At 41.2% G+C, this 16672-nt stretch overlaps 1 protein-coding gene across 1 annotated transcript in view; it reads right to left on the minus strand.

Annotated features, from left to right (window-relative positions):
- LOC144116234 (alanine--glyoxylate aminotransferase 2, mitochondrial-like) overlaps positions 1–16672 on the minus strand; it is a 51098-nt gene that overhangs the window by 29664 nt on the left and 4762 nt on the right. The window contains exons 4-6 of the mRNA XM_077650961.1: positions 11720–11914; positions 4449–4541; positions 1327–1399 (exon numbers count right to left, since the gene is read on the minus strand). Coding sequence (XP_077507087.1) covers positions 1327–1399; positions 4449–4541; positions 11720–11914 — 361 coding nt within the window. The remainder of the gene's footprint in view (positions 1–1326; positions 1400–4448; positions 4542–11719; positions 11915–16672) is intronic.

The raw sequence follows: 16672 nt of genomic DNA on the forward strand, positions 1-16672 counted from the left end.
AATGACATTAATTTAGGTAGCTAGCCTCTGATGAGGAGGGCACAGCAATAAATGGCAGCCAAGCTTTCCTCACAATACCCACCTCAAATACAACCTTGGTCCTGGCTCTCTCTGTCTATTTTGCACAACAAGCACCATGCATCAGCTTCTTAAACTCTCTACCATGCAGTTCAAAAAACAGGTTGAATCAATAAACCATTTTTGCATTAATTATTAGCGGTGCTAGCCAAAAAATAATATTATTACATTTATCAAAAATAAAATGACAAATTCAAGCAATTATTGTTCTCAGTATAAATTGATTCTTTGGCTCCTTCTCGGTATGTTGCAGATAGGGCTCGGTTGCCACTGTCTTGAAGCGAATGCTGGTATCAAGGCATGCATTTTACATGCGAAATCGGCCAGTGATGAAGACACCTGTAATTCATTTTTTGATCTTTTCTAGCTTATAAAAACTCTGTTTTCAGTGAAAGTGGTGTCTTGGTGATTAGAATGCAGAACCCTATCGATAGAGGCCAACTTAAATTTGTCCCCAACGTCCCTTTACTTCAGATATCCTTTAACAAGCATTACAGGCTTTCCTCACAGTTATGACTATGAAAGAAAGGTATAGACAGTTTTGTTCTAAATATAGTGCTGCCTACAGAACAGCAGCAGCAAAATTAACTTCTTGATGCATTGTTTGTGAGAGCCACCATGGTGGCTCAGTGGTTATGGTACTCGGCTGCTGACCCGAAAGATGCAGGTTCGATTTTGGCCACGGAGGTCGAATTTTGATGAAGGCGAAATTCTAGAGGCCCGTGTACTGCGCGATGTCAGCGCACATTAAAGAACCCCAAGTGGTCGAAATTATCCCGAGCCTTCCACTACGATGTCCCTCATAGCCTGAGTCACTTTGGTATTTTAAACACCATAAACCATAAAACACTGTTTGTACCAGCTGGACTGGCCACAAAACTAAAGTTATACCTAGAGATCCAAGGATGCTGCTCTAATAAATTATCAGCAAATACGCTGAAAAAGTCATTTCCACACAGCAAAAAACTCATCCGGAAAACAACTGCATACCACTAATACAATCTCAGGATCAAAACTAAAATACTCTTTCCTGCACTGCCGCTAACAGTGGCTTGAAATGACAGTCAAAAAATGACTGCCTCAGGAAAAAAGCTACAGGCCACAGTGGTTAGAAAAGTTTGTTTTGTACACTGTAAATAGCATTTCAATCTACTGTTCATGCCTGCTAAAAGTAACACCTGAAATATCACAGCTTCCCTGCAGTAAATGAAAAGTTTATAAGAACGCTGGCATGGCACACATACTCACCAATATCAGGCATTATTCCATGGCCTTCAAAGCCCCAGTAGTGATCACCAGTTCGGCCAAACCCAGTCTGGACCTACAAAAGCACACAATACATAGTCTTTTAAACTACTAAAAGAACAATCCGCAATATTCTTTAAAAGAAATCATACTTTCTACAAACAGTGCCTTAAAATGAGAAGATTGAGCAAATGAAATGAGTGAGAACAGCAGCTTGGAGCTCAGTGCCCCCGCCTTGGAGCTCAGTGTCCCCGCCTGACCCTCATATTCTCTTCTACCAGCTATTATGCTAACAGTCTTCATGAATGCATCAGGCATATTTTTTTAGGCCAAAATGACCACATCACATTTGATGCACACCATGTTAGCAATGGCCTACATGCCAAGATCCCGGGAGCAATCTCAACCACTTATGCGAACTGAATTTGGCGGCACATGACAAGGAAAAAATGGGAAAAATAGGGCAAAATCCTAATACGACCCTGTGCAAACGGTTAGGCGTAATAAATATAAGCATCGCTGAACACAAGACACCAGAGATTTCTGCAGGGCCTTCATTAATAGCCTAAAAGCCCACTGACCCATGTTAATGGGTCTCTGAAACACCTTCCGAGGAGAGCACATCAATTCGATCAATCTATGCTTTGTGTTGTCACGAACATCTGAGACAAATCATACACTTCTACATGCGGCAAAGCACCCACAATCGTGTGCAAAAGTTGGCGAGCCCTTTCCGGCGTCTTTTTTATGCTCACATGTCCTCCATTGCATGCTCCTGCGCATGCCAGTTCAGGAATGGACATTGGTTACATTCTTTCAGACGTCAGGCAGCTACCATGGCCGCGGCCAGTATGCCACGTTTCTCTGGCGGGTCAGGAAGTTCCACTCCCAGGGGAATTCCCGCACACGTCAGTGATGGGGCCAGCGGAGGAGTCCCAACTTTTCAGCGTGCAAAAAGTGACTAGATGAGAGGGAAAGGCATGAGGACGCTGAAATTAAAATGTTGACTACGGCTAACTCAGCCCCTACAAAGCACATTAAAAAAGTCCTTGCTGGAGGAAACTACGGTATTCGTGAAGCGGTGCTCTTTAACACCTCAGGCATACCACAACTTTATTTGAGCCCCTTTGAGAGCCCCTTTAATACAATGTGTGCCTACATCACTTTGGCGCTCAGTCACATCAATGAAGTATTTTTCTCTCTCAGTGTATTTAAAGGTATCAAAGCAATTTATTTTCAAAGACACAGTATCTCTGCAAAAAAAGCAGAATGGTCAATTTCCTGAGTTGAAACATAGCTCAAAGAACAGAAATCATAGTCGTTTTTTCGTAATGTATTATTTCCTTCAGCAATATTTGTGTGAAGTCAAGCTCGAACATACATTCACAATTGCAAAATCGCCAAGGAAACTTCTACTTGTGCAAAACAGGCACACATATTTCAGTGCTTAAACAAAGAATGCATTGTACATGTATTCACAGATTTAGTTCAGCAGACAAGGGTAGGGAAATGAGGGGCTCGTTATGACATGCATTTGAAGGAAGGCGACAGTCATGGAAACCAAGGAAAGCACAGGGGAATTATCTTTTTCATGTCTGGTGTTGATCAATGTGAACTGGTAGTGTAATCACTTTTTGCCTGAAAGCTAAACGATAAGAAAAAGGAGAAAAACAACCACATGCCTCCAGTGAGATTTAAACCCCCAACCTCCATTTGTTGTGTACAGTGCTCTACTAACTGATCTGTGGCAGCGGCTATCTAGGAACCTTCTATTTTTGAGAGTATTTATGTTGCGTGTAACTTTGCCTTGAGAGTGTTCACCAGCGCCACCCCCCGTCCATAGCAGTGGACATAGAAAGTACTATATTACCGCAAGTGCCACCTTCTTACCTTAGTGTTGCACCCTGAACTTCTTGGCTTTTATATTGTACCTCAGAGTAAAAAAAATTTGAAATCTCTTCATTTGACTTTCAGGCCGATCTGAAAACAGCTCAGCCAGACCAATTCGTGTGGCAAACTGGCTGCTTCAATCTATTCAGATATGCTTGACGTAGTATGAAGCATGTACAACCATGATGACTATCTAGAATCTAGGTTATCAACATGCACTGCACTGGCTCAGAGGTAATGCGGGTAGCTAGGCAGGACACTGGCAAGTTCTCCCAGGAGACAAAAAACATTATTAAAAAGCATTGTAGCTGAAATGTAGCTGGGATGACAATGATGATATGTAATTATATTGAAGTAGATTTGATAGCCTTTACGCCATGTACCAATTGAATAAAAGGCATAACTGCATGAATAAGACAGGACAGGAGACACAGAAACGAAAACACACCACGAGCGCAGTTTTCGTGGTATATTGTTTTCGTTTCTATGTTTCCTTTCCTGTCTTATTCACACAGTTTTAAATTTATTGAAATGAACCTGCTAGACCACAAGAACATTGTATTACCAATTGAAGTCTAATATGCATGTCTGACAAGATTGCAGTAAGTAGTTTCCTTTATGTGTGTTGATGAGACACAATGTGCTTTTGCTTTTAATAGTTCTCACACAAAGAACAGTACTTCACAAAGATGTTCCCTTCGGCACACTACAGAACCTCATGCAACACATGCAACATGCAGTAGTAAGCAATAGAATGGGAAATGCAGTTGAGACACCAGAGTGTTCTATCACTATATATGCGATTATTTTTTCCCATTGCAAACTTAGCTAACATACTTATCAACATTAAGTCGTCAATTCATTACTGCTCTCTCTTCCATCTTACCTTAAAACAGAAAAAACTGCATTCTAGTCAGAGGCTTTTTAACTGTGCAAACGCCTTTCCATCTTGTGATCAAGCATGCAGGTTTCATCAATGTGGGCTGCCATTTGTAAGTTTCTGCACTGCTAGCTTAACTCTCAAATTATGTCAGTGCTGTTCAAGCAGAAAGGGTGAGCATACAAGACCGACTTCAGAAGCATTTTTAGCTCAAAAAGTCATCAGTGCTTGTTCTACATCATACTTATATTTCTTTCTAAGCTCACAGGCCAACCACATGCACTCAAGTGTAGAGCACTGACATGTACATGGACAATGATAACAGTTTACATTTAATTTAAATAAATACACTTACCTCATCTGCAACAAAAAGACCTCCCTTATCCTTGATCAATTTGTGAGCTTTCTTCAGGTAGCCTTTGGGATATTGAACTGAGCCTCCAACACCCTACCAACACACAGAAAGAAAAACTTTTAGCAGCATATGACTTCAAACTTCATTAATATTGCTGTCCTTATCACTGAACACAAAATCACACTGTAGAAATTTGACACACCAATAATTAAGCATTTTATACATAACTGATTCACATTAAATATAGTATGCAAAGAGCAACACAACTGTTTTAAATTGCAGCTAAGCATCAAGCTTCACAATAAAAACTTTGCTTTAATAAAAGATATATCACATCTTTCTTGAGACACATTGCGAATTGCTGATATATACCTCAATGTAAAAAGACAAGTAGGGCCAACACCAAATTCAATTTTATGGCATGCGACCGCAGCGGTGGCCAAGTGGTTGAGCATCCGCCTCGTATGCGGGAGGTGCGGGGTTCGATCCCCAGTGCCGCCGGGTACCCACCGGTGATACAATGAGTACAAGCTTTCCCCTGGTCTGGTGCTCGGCTTATTTAGGGTGAAATGCTTGGGGAAATGGATCTTTTACCCCACCTTGAGAAAAAGAAAAAATACCTTGTGACATGGCGCTCTTTGGCCATAGCTGCCCTTGCGCCATAAAAATCCATAATCATCATCATCAATTTTATGGCATGCGAAAAATGTGCCATCTGGCAGTGATGGTCTTCTCCATGCACGCAGCTCCACATACCACACCGGCAACAAGATGTCATGTGGCACAGAATTCTGGTGGCCCCGTGCACCTTGAGTCAAAGCGTGCACGTACATGTGCTAGTGCAACAGCCATTTAAAAGCTGTGTTCCCTTCTATAACAAAATAGCCGCAGGTCTGTGAGCTATACCTTTTAACAAAAACTTAGAACAGTGGCTGAGGTTGGACTGGGTGGCTGAGGTGATCATACTTTTCTATCCATAAGTGCATACCACATACTTCGCGCAATGCGTGTTAAATAGCTACACGGATACAACGCCGAAAATGAAACTTCTGAGAATATGCTGGGCTGGATGCGGCGAGATTGTGTGTTTATGGTTTACGGTTATGGTGGTTTAACGTCACAAAGCGGCTCAGGCTATGAGGGACGCCGTAGTGAAGGGCTCCTGAAATTTTGACCACTATGCACTGACATCACACACTACATAAGCCTCAAGAATTTCGCCTTCGTCAAAATTCGACTGCCGCGGCTGGGATCGAACCCGCACCTTTTGGGTGAGCAGCCGAGTTCCATAACCACTTAGTCACCGCGGCGGCCATTGTGTGTTCTACCCATAGGCTAACATTAATGAAAAAAAAACTGTTGCTGCATATATTGCGCGATCAGTGTTCCACTACTGTCATCAGCTTTGGCAGGGGAGCTATCTGTGCATGCGCAGATGACCCTTAGGAGTGCACACCTGCCATTGTGCAAGTGCAGCTGGGTCTCCCTGGAAGTGGGTCATGGTAGCAGAACACGGATCGTGCTAGGGTAAAACTCTCTAATAACCAATTTTTTCCTCTTTTATACATCTTTTCAGACATAATTACTAGGCATGGCAAAAGATGGCATGTGGTGGCATAGTTTTTTGTCATATGTAAGTCGCACCGTTCTACAGGATGCACCAGTTAAAAATCCAGAAAAAAAAAAAGCCTTATACACGGGGAAATATGGTAACAAAATATGTAAGACACTGCAGTGCTAAATTAAAAATATAAACAAGCACAATAGGCAGAAACAGAAAAGCTCCTGTGCCATTCTTTTTAAGTTATATCTTGAGAGACTAGATCGTACCATAGTAAGCAATGTTTATGAGATTATGCCTACTGCGATCAGCTGATAAGAAGAGTTTTCACATGGAACTATAATGTACACTGCACACAGAGCCACTCTGAGTCATTATGAAAATGGGCGTGTCAAATATGCACCCCATGATGCAGACATTAACCAACACCCAACAGCCTGAACCCAGCTTGCATTTTACGACGATCAAACTTGTAAAGGTACGGATCACAAATACACTCTCTTAAACTTTAAAATGAACTGAATAAAATAAACACATAAGTAACTCCACGCTATCTTATAAATAGGTTGGACTTTTTGGTGCAAACTAGAAAAAAAGTGACAAAAGCATGCAGAATTTAGTTTTAAAAATTCGGTTTTAAGCGAGAATGGTCAGTTGAAAACTGACTAAGTAGGGAAGCCAGAAGCATGATGTCACGATGGTACTGCTAGATAAGCAGCACAGCTGTGTGATTTGAGGTATTTGCTCTGCTAGATTACACACCTCTGCAGACCCTGAAGCACTGCCTCCTCGCCGCCTGCTAGCTAAGGACTGTTTGTTCCCTATCATCATCTGCTCAGAGCAGCTAGTCAGTTAGGTAGGTTTATCAACTGCATGTAGGACATGGACATGAAACCGTGCAAGGGTCTAATGAAAACGTATGTTCTGGTCACTGTGATGATTGAGCAGCAGTTCAATCGCTGTCATCAACATGCAGACCATGTGATGCCCCGCCCTCACGCTCAACCTAGCGCGACAACCCAATGACAACATGTCAATCTACTTCTTAGAAGCAATTCCACTCTCGTTTTTGTCTGTCTGCTACCTCATTTACCCTGACTGACTTACTCTTTTAATAATGATAGCAACTTTTTTCACAAGCACAGCTCCATGTACTACCATTTCCACATTAATTACTAATAAATAAGCTGTTACGATGACAAAAACACCGAGATAGATTTTAAATTACTTCTGACCAAACACGATTGCAGCATTAAATCATTTGAAAAAAAGTCAGGTGAGTATTTCATTCGTCAAAAATAATATTCACTAAAGAGAAAAAAACTGAAGTCACATTCTGAAATAGACACTCAAAAAAGTCAGCCAAATTTTAAAAAAGAAAGACCAAAAACTCCAAGCCCTACTTATAAACAAGAGGTGGACTTTTCAGTTTGAACACCACACTCCAACCCCTCCCCCCCCCCCCCCCCAAAAAAAAAAGAAAACAATAAAAGTAAGCTGGATGCCAGTGATTATGGTGATTATGAATTTATATGGTGCAAGGGCATCTACGGCCAAAGAGCGCCATGGCACAAGGTGTTTTTCATTTCTCAAGGTGGGGTCAAAGACCCATTTCCCAAGCATTTCAGCCTAAAGAAGCCGAGCACCAGACCAGGGGAAAGCTTGTACTCATTGTATCACCGGTGGGTACCCGGCGGAACTGGGGATCGAACCCCGCACCTCCCGCATGCGAGGCGGATGCTCAACGACTTGCCCACCGCTGCGGTCAGTAAGTTGGATGCAATTTTCAAAACTGAAAAAGGTCAGCCCGCTTGACATGCACACTAGAGCAATCTGGTTGTGGAGTAGCAGTTACACTCAGTCAAAAAAAAATTAACAAAGTACAACAGCCATAGGCATGGTATTGGCAGGCGTTTCTCTGCTACCTCAGAAACCTCTGCAGACCGGTAGGCTCCACCTCTTCACCATTTGTTTGCTGTCATCAATCACTTAGGGCAGTTACTTTATTTAATTTGTACAAATAAAATTTGATTTCAAAGTTGGCTCCCCCACTGCATCTAAGTACAGTGACGCGGAGCCAAGCATAAGCGTGTCATAAAAATGTGTCATGTTCTTGCTATCACATGTTCAGTAGCAGTCCCATCGCTGCTGTCGACATGTCGGCCATGTAATGCCTCGTCCCATCACACAACCCAGTGGATCAACCCAACAAAAAGTGACAACCCAGTTTTTAGAAGTAGACTTTCACTTGCGTTTTTGTCCGACGGTTCCATCATATAACTTCGATTATTTATTTTTATAGGCAATAGTACCTCCTCTACAAGCACAGCTCTAAGCACTACCATTTGTGCATTAATTATTTGTAAATTGACTGCTCATGCTGACAAAAAGGACAAGATCAACTTTAAGTGACTTTTGAAAGTACCGGAATATAACGTCATATACTCGAAAAAAGTAAGTAATTCATCTGCAAAAAAAATATTCACCCCCAAAAAAACTGAACACTGCATTCTGAAATAAACAGTGAAAATAGTCCGCTGAATGTTCGAAAAGTAAAAACCAAAACTCCGACCCCTACTTATAAATGATCAGCCAGACCAGTCACTTCATCATATCGCTTGGCCATGCCCTCACCATTAGTCTTTTAAGCTAAAGATTTCATTGATTTCCATCAAAAGTTTTCTTTTTCACTGTTCCAAGAGTGTTAGTACATCATAATGACACATACATGCACCTTAATTGAAGGAGTAGAGGCCCCTAATTTTAGTTGCATGTTTTCTTCTCTGTTATGATGCAAAGACATTAGAATACATAGATCACCACACGGCCTTCACCTACAGCCGCTAGAAAATTTACAATTAAATTTCTTCTTTCACCTGCTTTAGTTTCGGCTTCAACAGCTGAACGATGGCCGTGATATGCCAAAGGACAGTAAAGGTCACTTAAGGCATGAAAAAAAAAAAAAAACTGAAATATAATCACTGCTTCTTTATTCGCTGTGATTCTGGCTTTTGAGGCAGGCTGGCTTTAGCGTTGTTCTGATTTAACAACATATCACCAATTATGCTGCAGTTTCTTTGATGCCTCATGCGACCTAAAGTCATCTTTGACATCACAACCATTGTTCAGTGTTAAAACTGAAACCAAAAAAGCATCAAGAAGAAATTAAATTATAAATAGAGGTGCGCGAATATTCAAAATTTCGAATATGAATCAAATATGTTTGACATCTGGTACATATTCGTATTCGAGAAATTGTTATCGAGGATTTCCGAATATTCGAAAATTGCCAAATACTCGCCAGCGATCATATACCACGCCGATTTTCAGAAATTCGACCGTGGCAGAACCCACAGTATCTGGGCAAATTATCTGACGATCGAGTTTAAAGTTCCATAATAACAATGCAAAGGTCCTGTTCCCTTTCTTCTCCGTCGTTTATTGCGGACCAATCGCATTCCAACGTTGCTAGGCTGAACCTGGTTTGTCAAATTCCGCAAGTGGGATTTCCCACATACCACAAATGCTACGTACAAGATGACCGACGACCCGCTTCGAACAACCACAATGCGAAAGCGTATTTTTTTATCCTTCCGTAATATGTCGCATACTTAATGCTCACACCCATGGCATTCGTCCTGTCGCCTTCATAACTCTCCTAGCGTGAGGTCCGCCATCTCGTTTTGGTTCACTGCGATATGCGGGAAAGCCCACTTGTGGAACTTTGCGTGAGGTTACCAAATGGGGTAGTCGAGGTGTCTCAGCAGGGCAAGCGATCGTGTAAAAATCCCATTTACTGCATGGTGCATATTAACCCGTGCATCACTTAAGTGGATATAATGGCTGGCGTGAGAACGATCGGATGGCCTATGTCGCTAAGCCAAAAAATAGCCTGGCCGTGAGGTTTTGGTTTCTGAGGTTTGCTGCTCGCCCATGGTGACGGCAGCTGCCGGCCTGCGCATTCGCCGGCAGTCCAATCCCAGCTCCGCGCCGCTTTCGGATGCCGACTGGTGCGTCGCTGGTCTTTTTTAAGAGCGTTAGCTCTAGCTCATCACGAGATTTCGTGGGGCCTGCTACAACCCTTGATCACAGCGCCATCTGTGGCAGCAACTACTCATCACGTTTCGAAATTTCATGAGGTCTCTTACCACCCTGAGATCAAAGTGCCATCTGTGGCTGCAACTAGAAAACAGCGCATCTCGCATTGAGACTTGTAGCGCCATCTACAATAGCATTGTAGAAACAACCACCTGCCATGTGCCAATGATGACGTCACGGTCCAATATGGTGGATAGAGGAGGAACTATGTGAGTATGACATCAGGGGACGAAATGGCGGTATAGTTTCGGCTTCTCAAATCCAAGATAGCGGCCATTAAAATTGGTTGTGCCCTCTCATCCTTAGCCCACCCCCCTACCAAAAAATATCCTAAAACAGGTAGGAAAACTGTCCCGTTACGGGACCGCTATACATGTATACAATCGTTCCACTATATATACTCCGACAACAATGGGCACCCATCCGGGGGCAGTTGTATACCGAATTTGGTAGGCAAATAAAACCCTATGGGTTGTGGTATAGAAATAAAACCACAATTACATAATAGGTAAACATTGTATACATGCAATTACTAATTGAAGCGTCACCATATCACACCACAAACTGAATTCTACGCCCACCTTGACACCCCAAACGAAGCAAATTTTGTTTTGGGACGTATCTTGAGGGGGTGCAACTCAACAATGGGTAGACGTGCATCGTAATTTCTCTTATAGATGGCGCTAGGCGGCGATCGTTCGGCTAGGCATGCACGCACGCTGCCTAGCCGAGCATGGTGACAATCCACCCCGTTTCAAAGGGTATTACATTCCGTTTCTCGATGCGAGCACTGCGTTCTTCTTCGCTTTCTTCATCTAGTAAACCAAAGAGCTAACGCTCATTACTTCAACGTCTTCCAAATGGTGGCAGCCTTTTTTTTTTTTTAGAAGCGGTCTTGCCGTCCCGTGCCATTGTGCATTCCCCACTTAATTACGTTCACCGATACTGGGCGCTTGTAACAGGCTTACAGGCGTTAGTGCGATGGAGCCACCTCAGGGTTGTACTGCATTTTTGCATTTTCGGCAGTTTATTTTATTTTTTAGTTTTTGTCGGGAGCTGTGGGGCATTTTATAGATTGACCTTCGGGTAACCCGGTCATTTCTTCCGTTCCATTGAACACCAAATTAATGAGGTTTTACTAGCCAGCATGTTATTTTTTTGTTCTCAGCCAAGTCATTTAATGAATTTCATTTTGCATGACCACATTACAGGTTGGATACTGTTATGCTGTCTGATCAAGTAGTATACATTTCTGTGCACATAGTTTTGTCTATTTCAGTTGCAAAGACCAGACATTATTTTTTTTTTTAAATAAGAGCAATATTTGCTTATTTATCATTTTATGAAATATTTTTTAGTGCTGAATAGATATTCGATCCGATATTTGAAACCATTTTTTCTTCATATTCGTATTCGATTCATATTCGAAGATTTCAGAACTTGCACACACTTAATAATTATTTATTTAGTGGTCGTAGGGGCATACCACGGGAAGATCCACACATACTAATGTTTAATGCATCATTTCACAGAAGAAAAATGCAAGTAAAAATTTGGTGTGTACAGTCTTTTAACAGTGCCACAAGAGGAGCCAGAGAAGACTGATGAATACCTGGATGCTCTCTGCAAAGAACGCTGCCACCTTCTTCTTTGACACGCTCTGTTGCAGTACCTCACTGAGCTGATCAGCATAGAGTGAGGCAGCTTCACATTCTGTTCCACACGAACAAGTCCGGTCTGTCTGAACTGGGGAGTCGCGACACTTGGCGCCGCCCCAGACACCTCGATATGGGTCAGGATTCATTGCCTGGGAGAAACAGGCTTGCATATTAAATTTAGTGTCAACATGAGACTTGCTAATGAATTAACTTGTTCCTTTCATTCATTTTACAGGATGCTGTTTATCTTTTTATATTTTAAATAAATGTCAGCATTTAGAAAAATGCAAAATCCAAGGTTCTCTCTCTCAATATTTTTTTTATTATTCTGTCTCTCAAAAGGTTACATATTGTTTCTTAAATAATAGGTTATATATATATGTCAACCGTTTGTGGTCATGACATCTGACCCACAAGAGCTAGGAGCTATGGAAAAACCCATAGCTAGGTAAAAATGTTTCATGAAACATTTATTGGCAGCCCATCGTCATGTCTGTTGATTTTTGGTCAATAATTTGACTCGGTACACAAGCACTATCTTATGTGGAGGCCAAGCTGTTTGCTATGTGTCTGTAAGTAAAACGCCATCTCTTTTTAACCACTGTTATAATTCCTAGAGTGAATAAATGAACTCAATGGGTCTTTTGACGAAAAGGAATAATTGTTCTGCTCACCAGTATCATTTTCACTGTAAAAGAATGAGTGTGAATCAATGTCAAACGCTAACGATGCAAACAGCTCCATGATTGATCATGTCAAAGTTTGAAAGCCAGGTTTGTGCTTTTGCTGATAGTAAAAAATAAACAAAAAAACTGCTGTGTTTTGTCATTCTATCAGGCGACAAAGTGACAGCAGTAGCTCTACCACTAGTGCCCACCTGGGAAACATTGTATTGGGGCAGCAGAGAGTGAATGGAAGTTATTTTCAATTCTTATTGCAAGAGTTTTCATTTGTGACTTATCACAACACTGATGGAACGCCCACCAATGCTGGTTGCAACGCGATTTACCCTGGCGGAAGTCCCTTATATGATATATGCTCGAAGAGCCCTCAATAGATAACCCATGACCAACAGAAAAATAACAATGAGCCCAAAATTTAAATATTGAATGTGCTAAACGAGCTTGGTAGGCACTGCCTGATATGCAACAGCTCCTCCCAACCTTAGTTGAAACTTGAATAATGACTGCAAAGCATGAATACATTAAACCATGCTGTACACATGATTTTCACTGCTCTTTATGTACTATTCTTTACATGAGTCGCAATAGCAATAAAAAACAACATTAAATTTTCCCGCCTGGAGGACATTGATGGTCATGAAAGCATATGGTGTAATATAGAATACGCGGGCAAACGCATACTCCTCGGAGGCGTGTACCGACCACCCAATGCTCCCCCCGAGTATCTCGAAGTAATGCACGACTACCTCATGCAATGTACCAACTCACGATCCAAAATAATCATTACAGGAGACTTTAACTTGCCTGGAATCAATTGGTCAGACATGTCACACGACAACAAGGAAGTGAAAAGCGCTGAGATGTTGTTACTAAGTACCTTTAGTTTTTCATTAAAACAATTAGTAACTTCTGATACTCGTACTGTCGGGTGTTGCTCTTCTCTACTCGACCTTATGCTTGTTAGCAATTCACTTCAAGATTGTTCCGTAAATGTAGCTCATGGAATCTCAGATCATAAGATGTTAATCCTAGCATGTCCGTTGCATGTTTCAACTAAGACTGTGAAACCATCTGTCACTTTTGTTAAAGATTACGAGCGGGCAGATGACACTTCTGTTTTTGCTCGCCTGGAATCTTGTTACCCAGCATTTGAAGCACTCAATGACGTATGTGAAATGTGGTCCTATTTCAAAAAAACTGTTCACTTCTGCGAAAAGCAGTACATTCCTTTGAGGAAAAAACGTGTGAACCGAGAATATCCGTGGATAACGCGAGAAATTATCCATCTGAAAAGAAAGATTAAGCGGCGGCGCAAGCGTTGCCTATCAAGCAACCTTGCATGCCTTGTCAGTACACTCAAAGGTAAAATTCGAGCTGCGAAAACACGTTTCTTCTCGGAGACGTTACCGTCATTTATGAAGCATGACCCGGCAAAGTTTTGGCGCTACTTAGCATGCGAGCAATCCACAGTTTCTGAAATAAAAACGTCCAGTGAAACTATAACCAACACTGCCGCTATTGCTACCAAATTTAACTCGTTCTTTCAGTCTGTTTTCTCACGCTCGGTTTCAGGTGCTTCCCTTGATTCTTACTCCATCACTCATCCCATGTCAGAAATAAACGTTAGTGAAGACGGCATTTTCTGCCTGCTGCGCAATCTAGACGTAAAGAAATCTCCGGGGCCTGATGACATCTCAAATAATTTCCTGAACAGATACGCCTTCTGGGTTTCCAAATATTTGTTCCGAATTTTCACTCTGTCGTTGCAAACCCTAACAGTCCCGGATGACTGGCTCAGGGCTAAAGTAGTTCCAATTCATAAAGGCGGTCCCAAAAATGAACTAAACAACTACAGACCGGTCTCGCTAACAAGCTCTACTTGTAAAATACTCGAACATATTATTTACAAAGCAATTATTAACCACTTAGAGGTTAACAACCTCCTCTACAGTAGGCAACATGGCTTTAGGTCGAAATTATCAACAACCACACAGTTGGCAGAGATAACGCACGATATCGCAAGCGCCCTTAATGTAAGGAGTCAGTTAGACGCCATTTTTTTAGACTTCTCTAAGGCATTTGATTTAGTTCCTCACCTAGATTTAATAACAAAACTGCAGGCTATAGGGATCGAAAACACTATCATTTCATGGGTTGAGTGCTTTTTGAAAAATTGTAAACAGTGCGTCAAACTGAAAAGTTCCGAATCTGATAATTTGGATGTCTACTCAGGTGTACCACAGGGTTCAGTCCTCGCCCCCTTATTGTTTTTAATATATATCAATGATATTTATCTATGCGTTGACCCTGAGGTACAAATTCGGCTCTTTGCGGACGACTGCGTGGTATATAAGGAAATAGACACCATTAATGATCAAATTAAACTAAATGAATCTCTATCGTCTATTCAGTCTGGTGCACTAGGTGGGGAATGAAACTTAATGCCACCAAAACAAAGAGCATAACTTTCAGTAAGAAAAAAAAGCCACTAGATTTTTTATACACTATAACTAATGTTCCTGTCGAGAGAACTAATAACATTAAATACCTAGGAGTGACACTATCAAGCAATCTATGCTGGGAACAGCACATTAAAAACATATGTCATAAGGCCCAAGGTAAGCTGTATTTCCTTAGAAGATTACGCAACGCACCTCCTAACGTGAAACTTAATGCGTATAAAACACTCGTAAGACCGACCTTAGAATACGCGGATCTTATTTGGAGCCCACAACAAAAATATTTGATAGGCAAGCTGGAACGTATTCAAAACCTAGCAGTACGCTTCATACACTCAAATTTTTCTAGACATTCTAGCGTATCTAACCTACTTCACAAAGCAGATCTTCACACCTTAGCACAGCGCAGAATAACATCAAGGCTTAAATTTCTGTACTTACTTTATTACGGTCATTTGAACATCTCAAGAGAAACATACCTCCAGGAACCATTCCGTCACTCTTCAAGAAATAACCATGAAAAAGCACTTCATCAACCCATAAGCCACATTAATGCTCATAAATATTCTTTATTCCCATCGGCTATTTTTTGCTGGAATAAACTACCACCGGCTGCTGTAAACTGCAACTCAATCGAATCATTCATAGAGCATGTTAACAGAGTTGAATCACTGTCAGTACCACCGTGATGAACCTATGTCGCCCAATTTCCATTTGTATTTTCTTTGCAATTACATGTGTTTCCTTTTCAACCCGCTAGTTTCTTCTCCTGGCTTTGACGTCATTAGTACCCTGTGCCACTATAGCGATGAAATGTTATTTTTGTACCCTTGTACTTTACGTATTCCCTTTGTTTTATATTCCCTCCTTGTAACCACTCGTGCATGGGCCCGAGAAGGGCCTGCAGTATCTGTAAATAAAAATCTGCAAGCATTAACACAAACTAACCTTTTCCACGACATAGCAGCCCATGACGTTCGGCAACATTGAAGGTATTCAAGAATGGGTAGGTGGTAAGAAAGCCAGTGAAGATTACAGCATTGCCTGTACAGTGAAGTGACTGGCTCCTTTTAGTGCAGTGAAGAGTTGAGTCATTTCATAGAAAAAGTCTAATTCATGGTTCTCAAACATCTTCAGTTTCTACAAAAAATTTTATGAGCTTTGAGTGTATTGGAAACAATGCTTCCCCTGAATACTCTTCATGAAAAAGCATTCAGTATTGAGAGCATCTAAATTTTGAAGCAAGGCACAAAACTGTGCAAGCAATATGCTACATATCATAACCAAACATGTTTTTTGCAATCAATGGTGATTGATTTGCCTTTCATCACAAAATTATTCCATGCTACACTGCCTAATTATCTGTCAGTTATATGCTACTAAATAACCAAATTAAGGTGCTTATCTTTCTTGGCTTAAATGTCATTTTGGTTTACTGTCCAAAAATCACATTGTGCATCAAAAATTTTTTTTGAAGCTTTATGATGCAGACTAGCCCGAAAGCCCGAACACTCTATAAAGCAACAAAACTCCATTTTGCCATATATAAACCTGCTACTCGACCACTGAAGTGGTCAAAGTATAAATATGTGAGTGTATTTGAATGCCTTAAAGACTTAGAAGTATGATTTTTGTTTTCAGAAAAAAAAAAAGAGCCTTTGAAATTGTTCCCTGCCGAACTTTTTCTTTGTATTTTGTCTACATCAAAGCATACAAGCAGCTGGTAGAAATAGCACCAACACCTGCTTCTGCTCTGTAGAAGATG

The sequence above is a fragment of the Amblyomma americanum genome, chromosome 1 (genome assembly GCF_052857255.1).
Source record: "Amblyomma americanum isolate KBUSLIRL-KWMA chromosome 1, ASM5285725v1, whole genome shotgun sequence".
Classification (NCBI taxonomy): domain Eukaryota; kingdom Metazoa; phylum Arthropoda; class Arachnida; order Ixodida; family Ixodidae; genus Amblyomma; species Amblyomma americanum.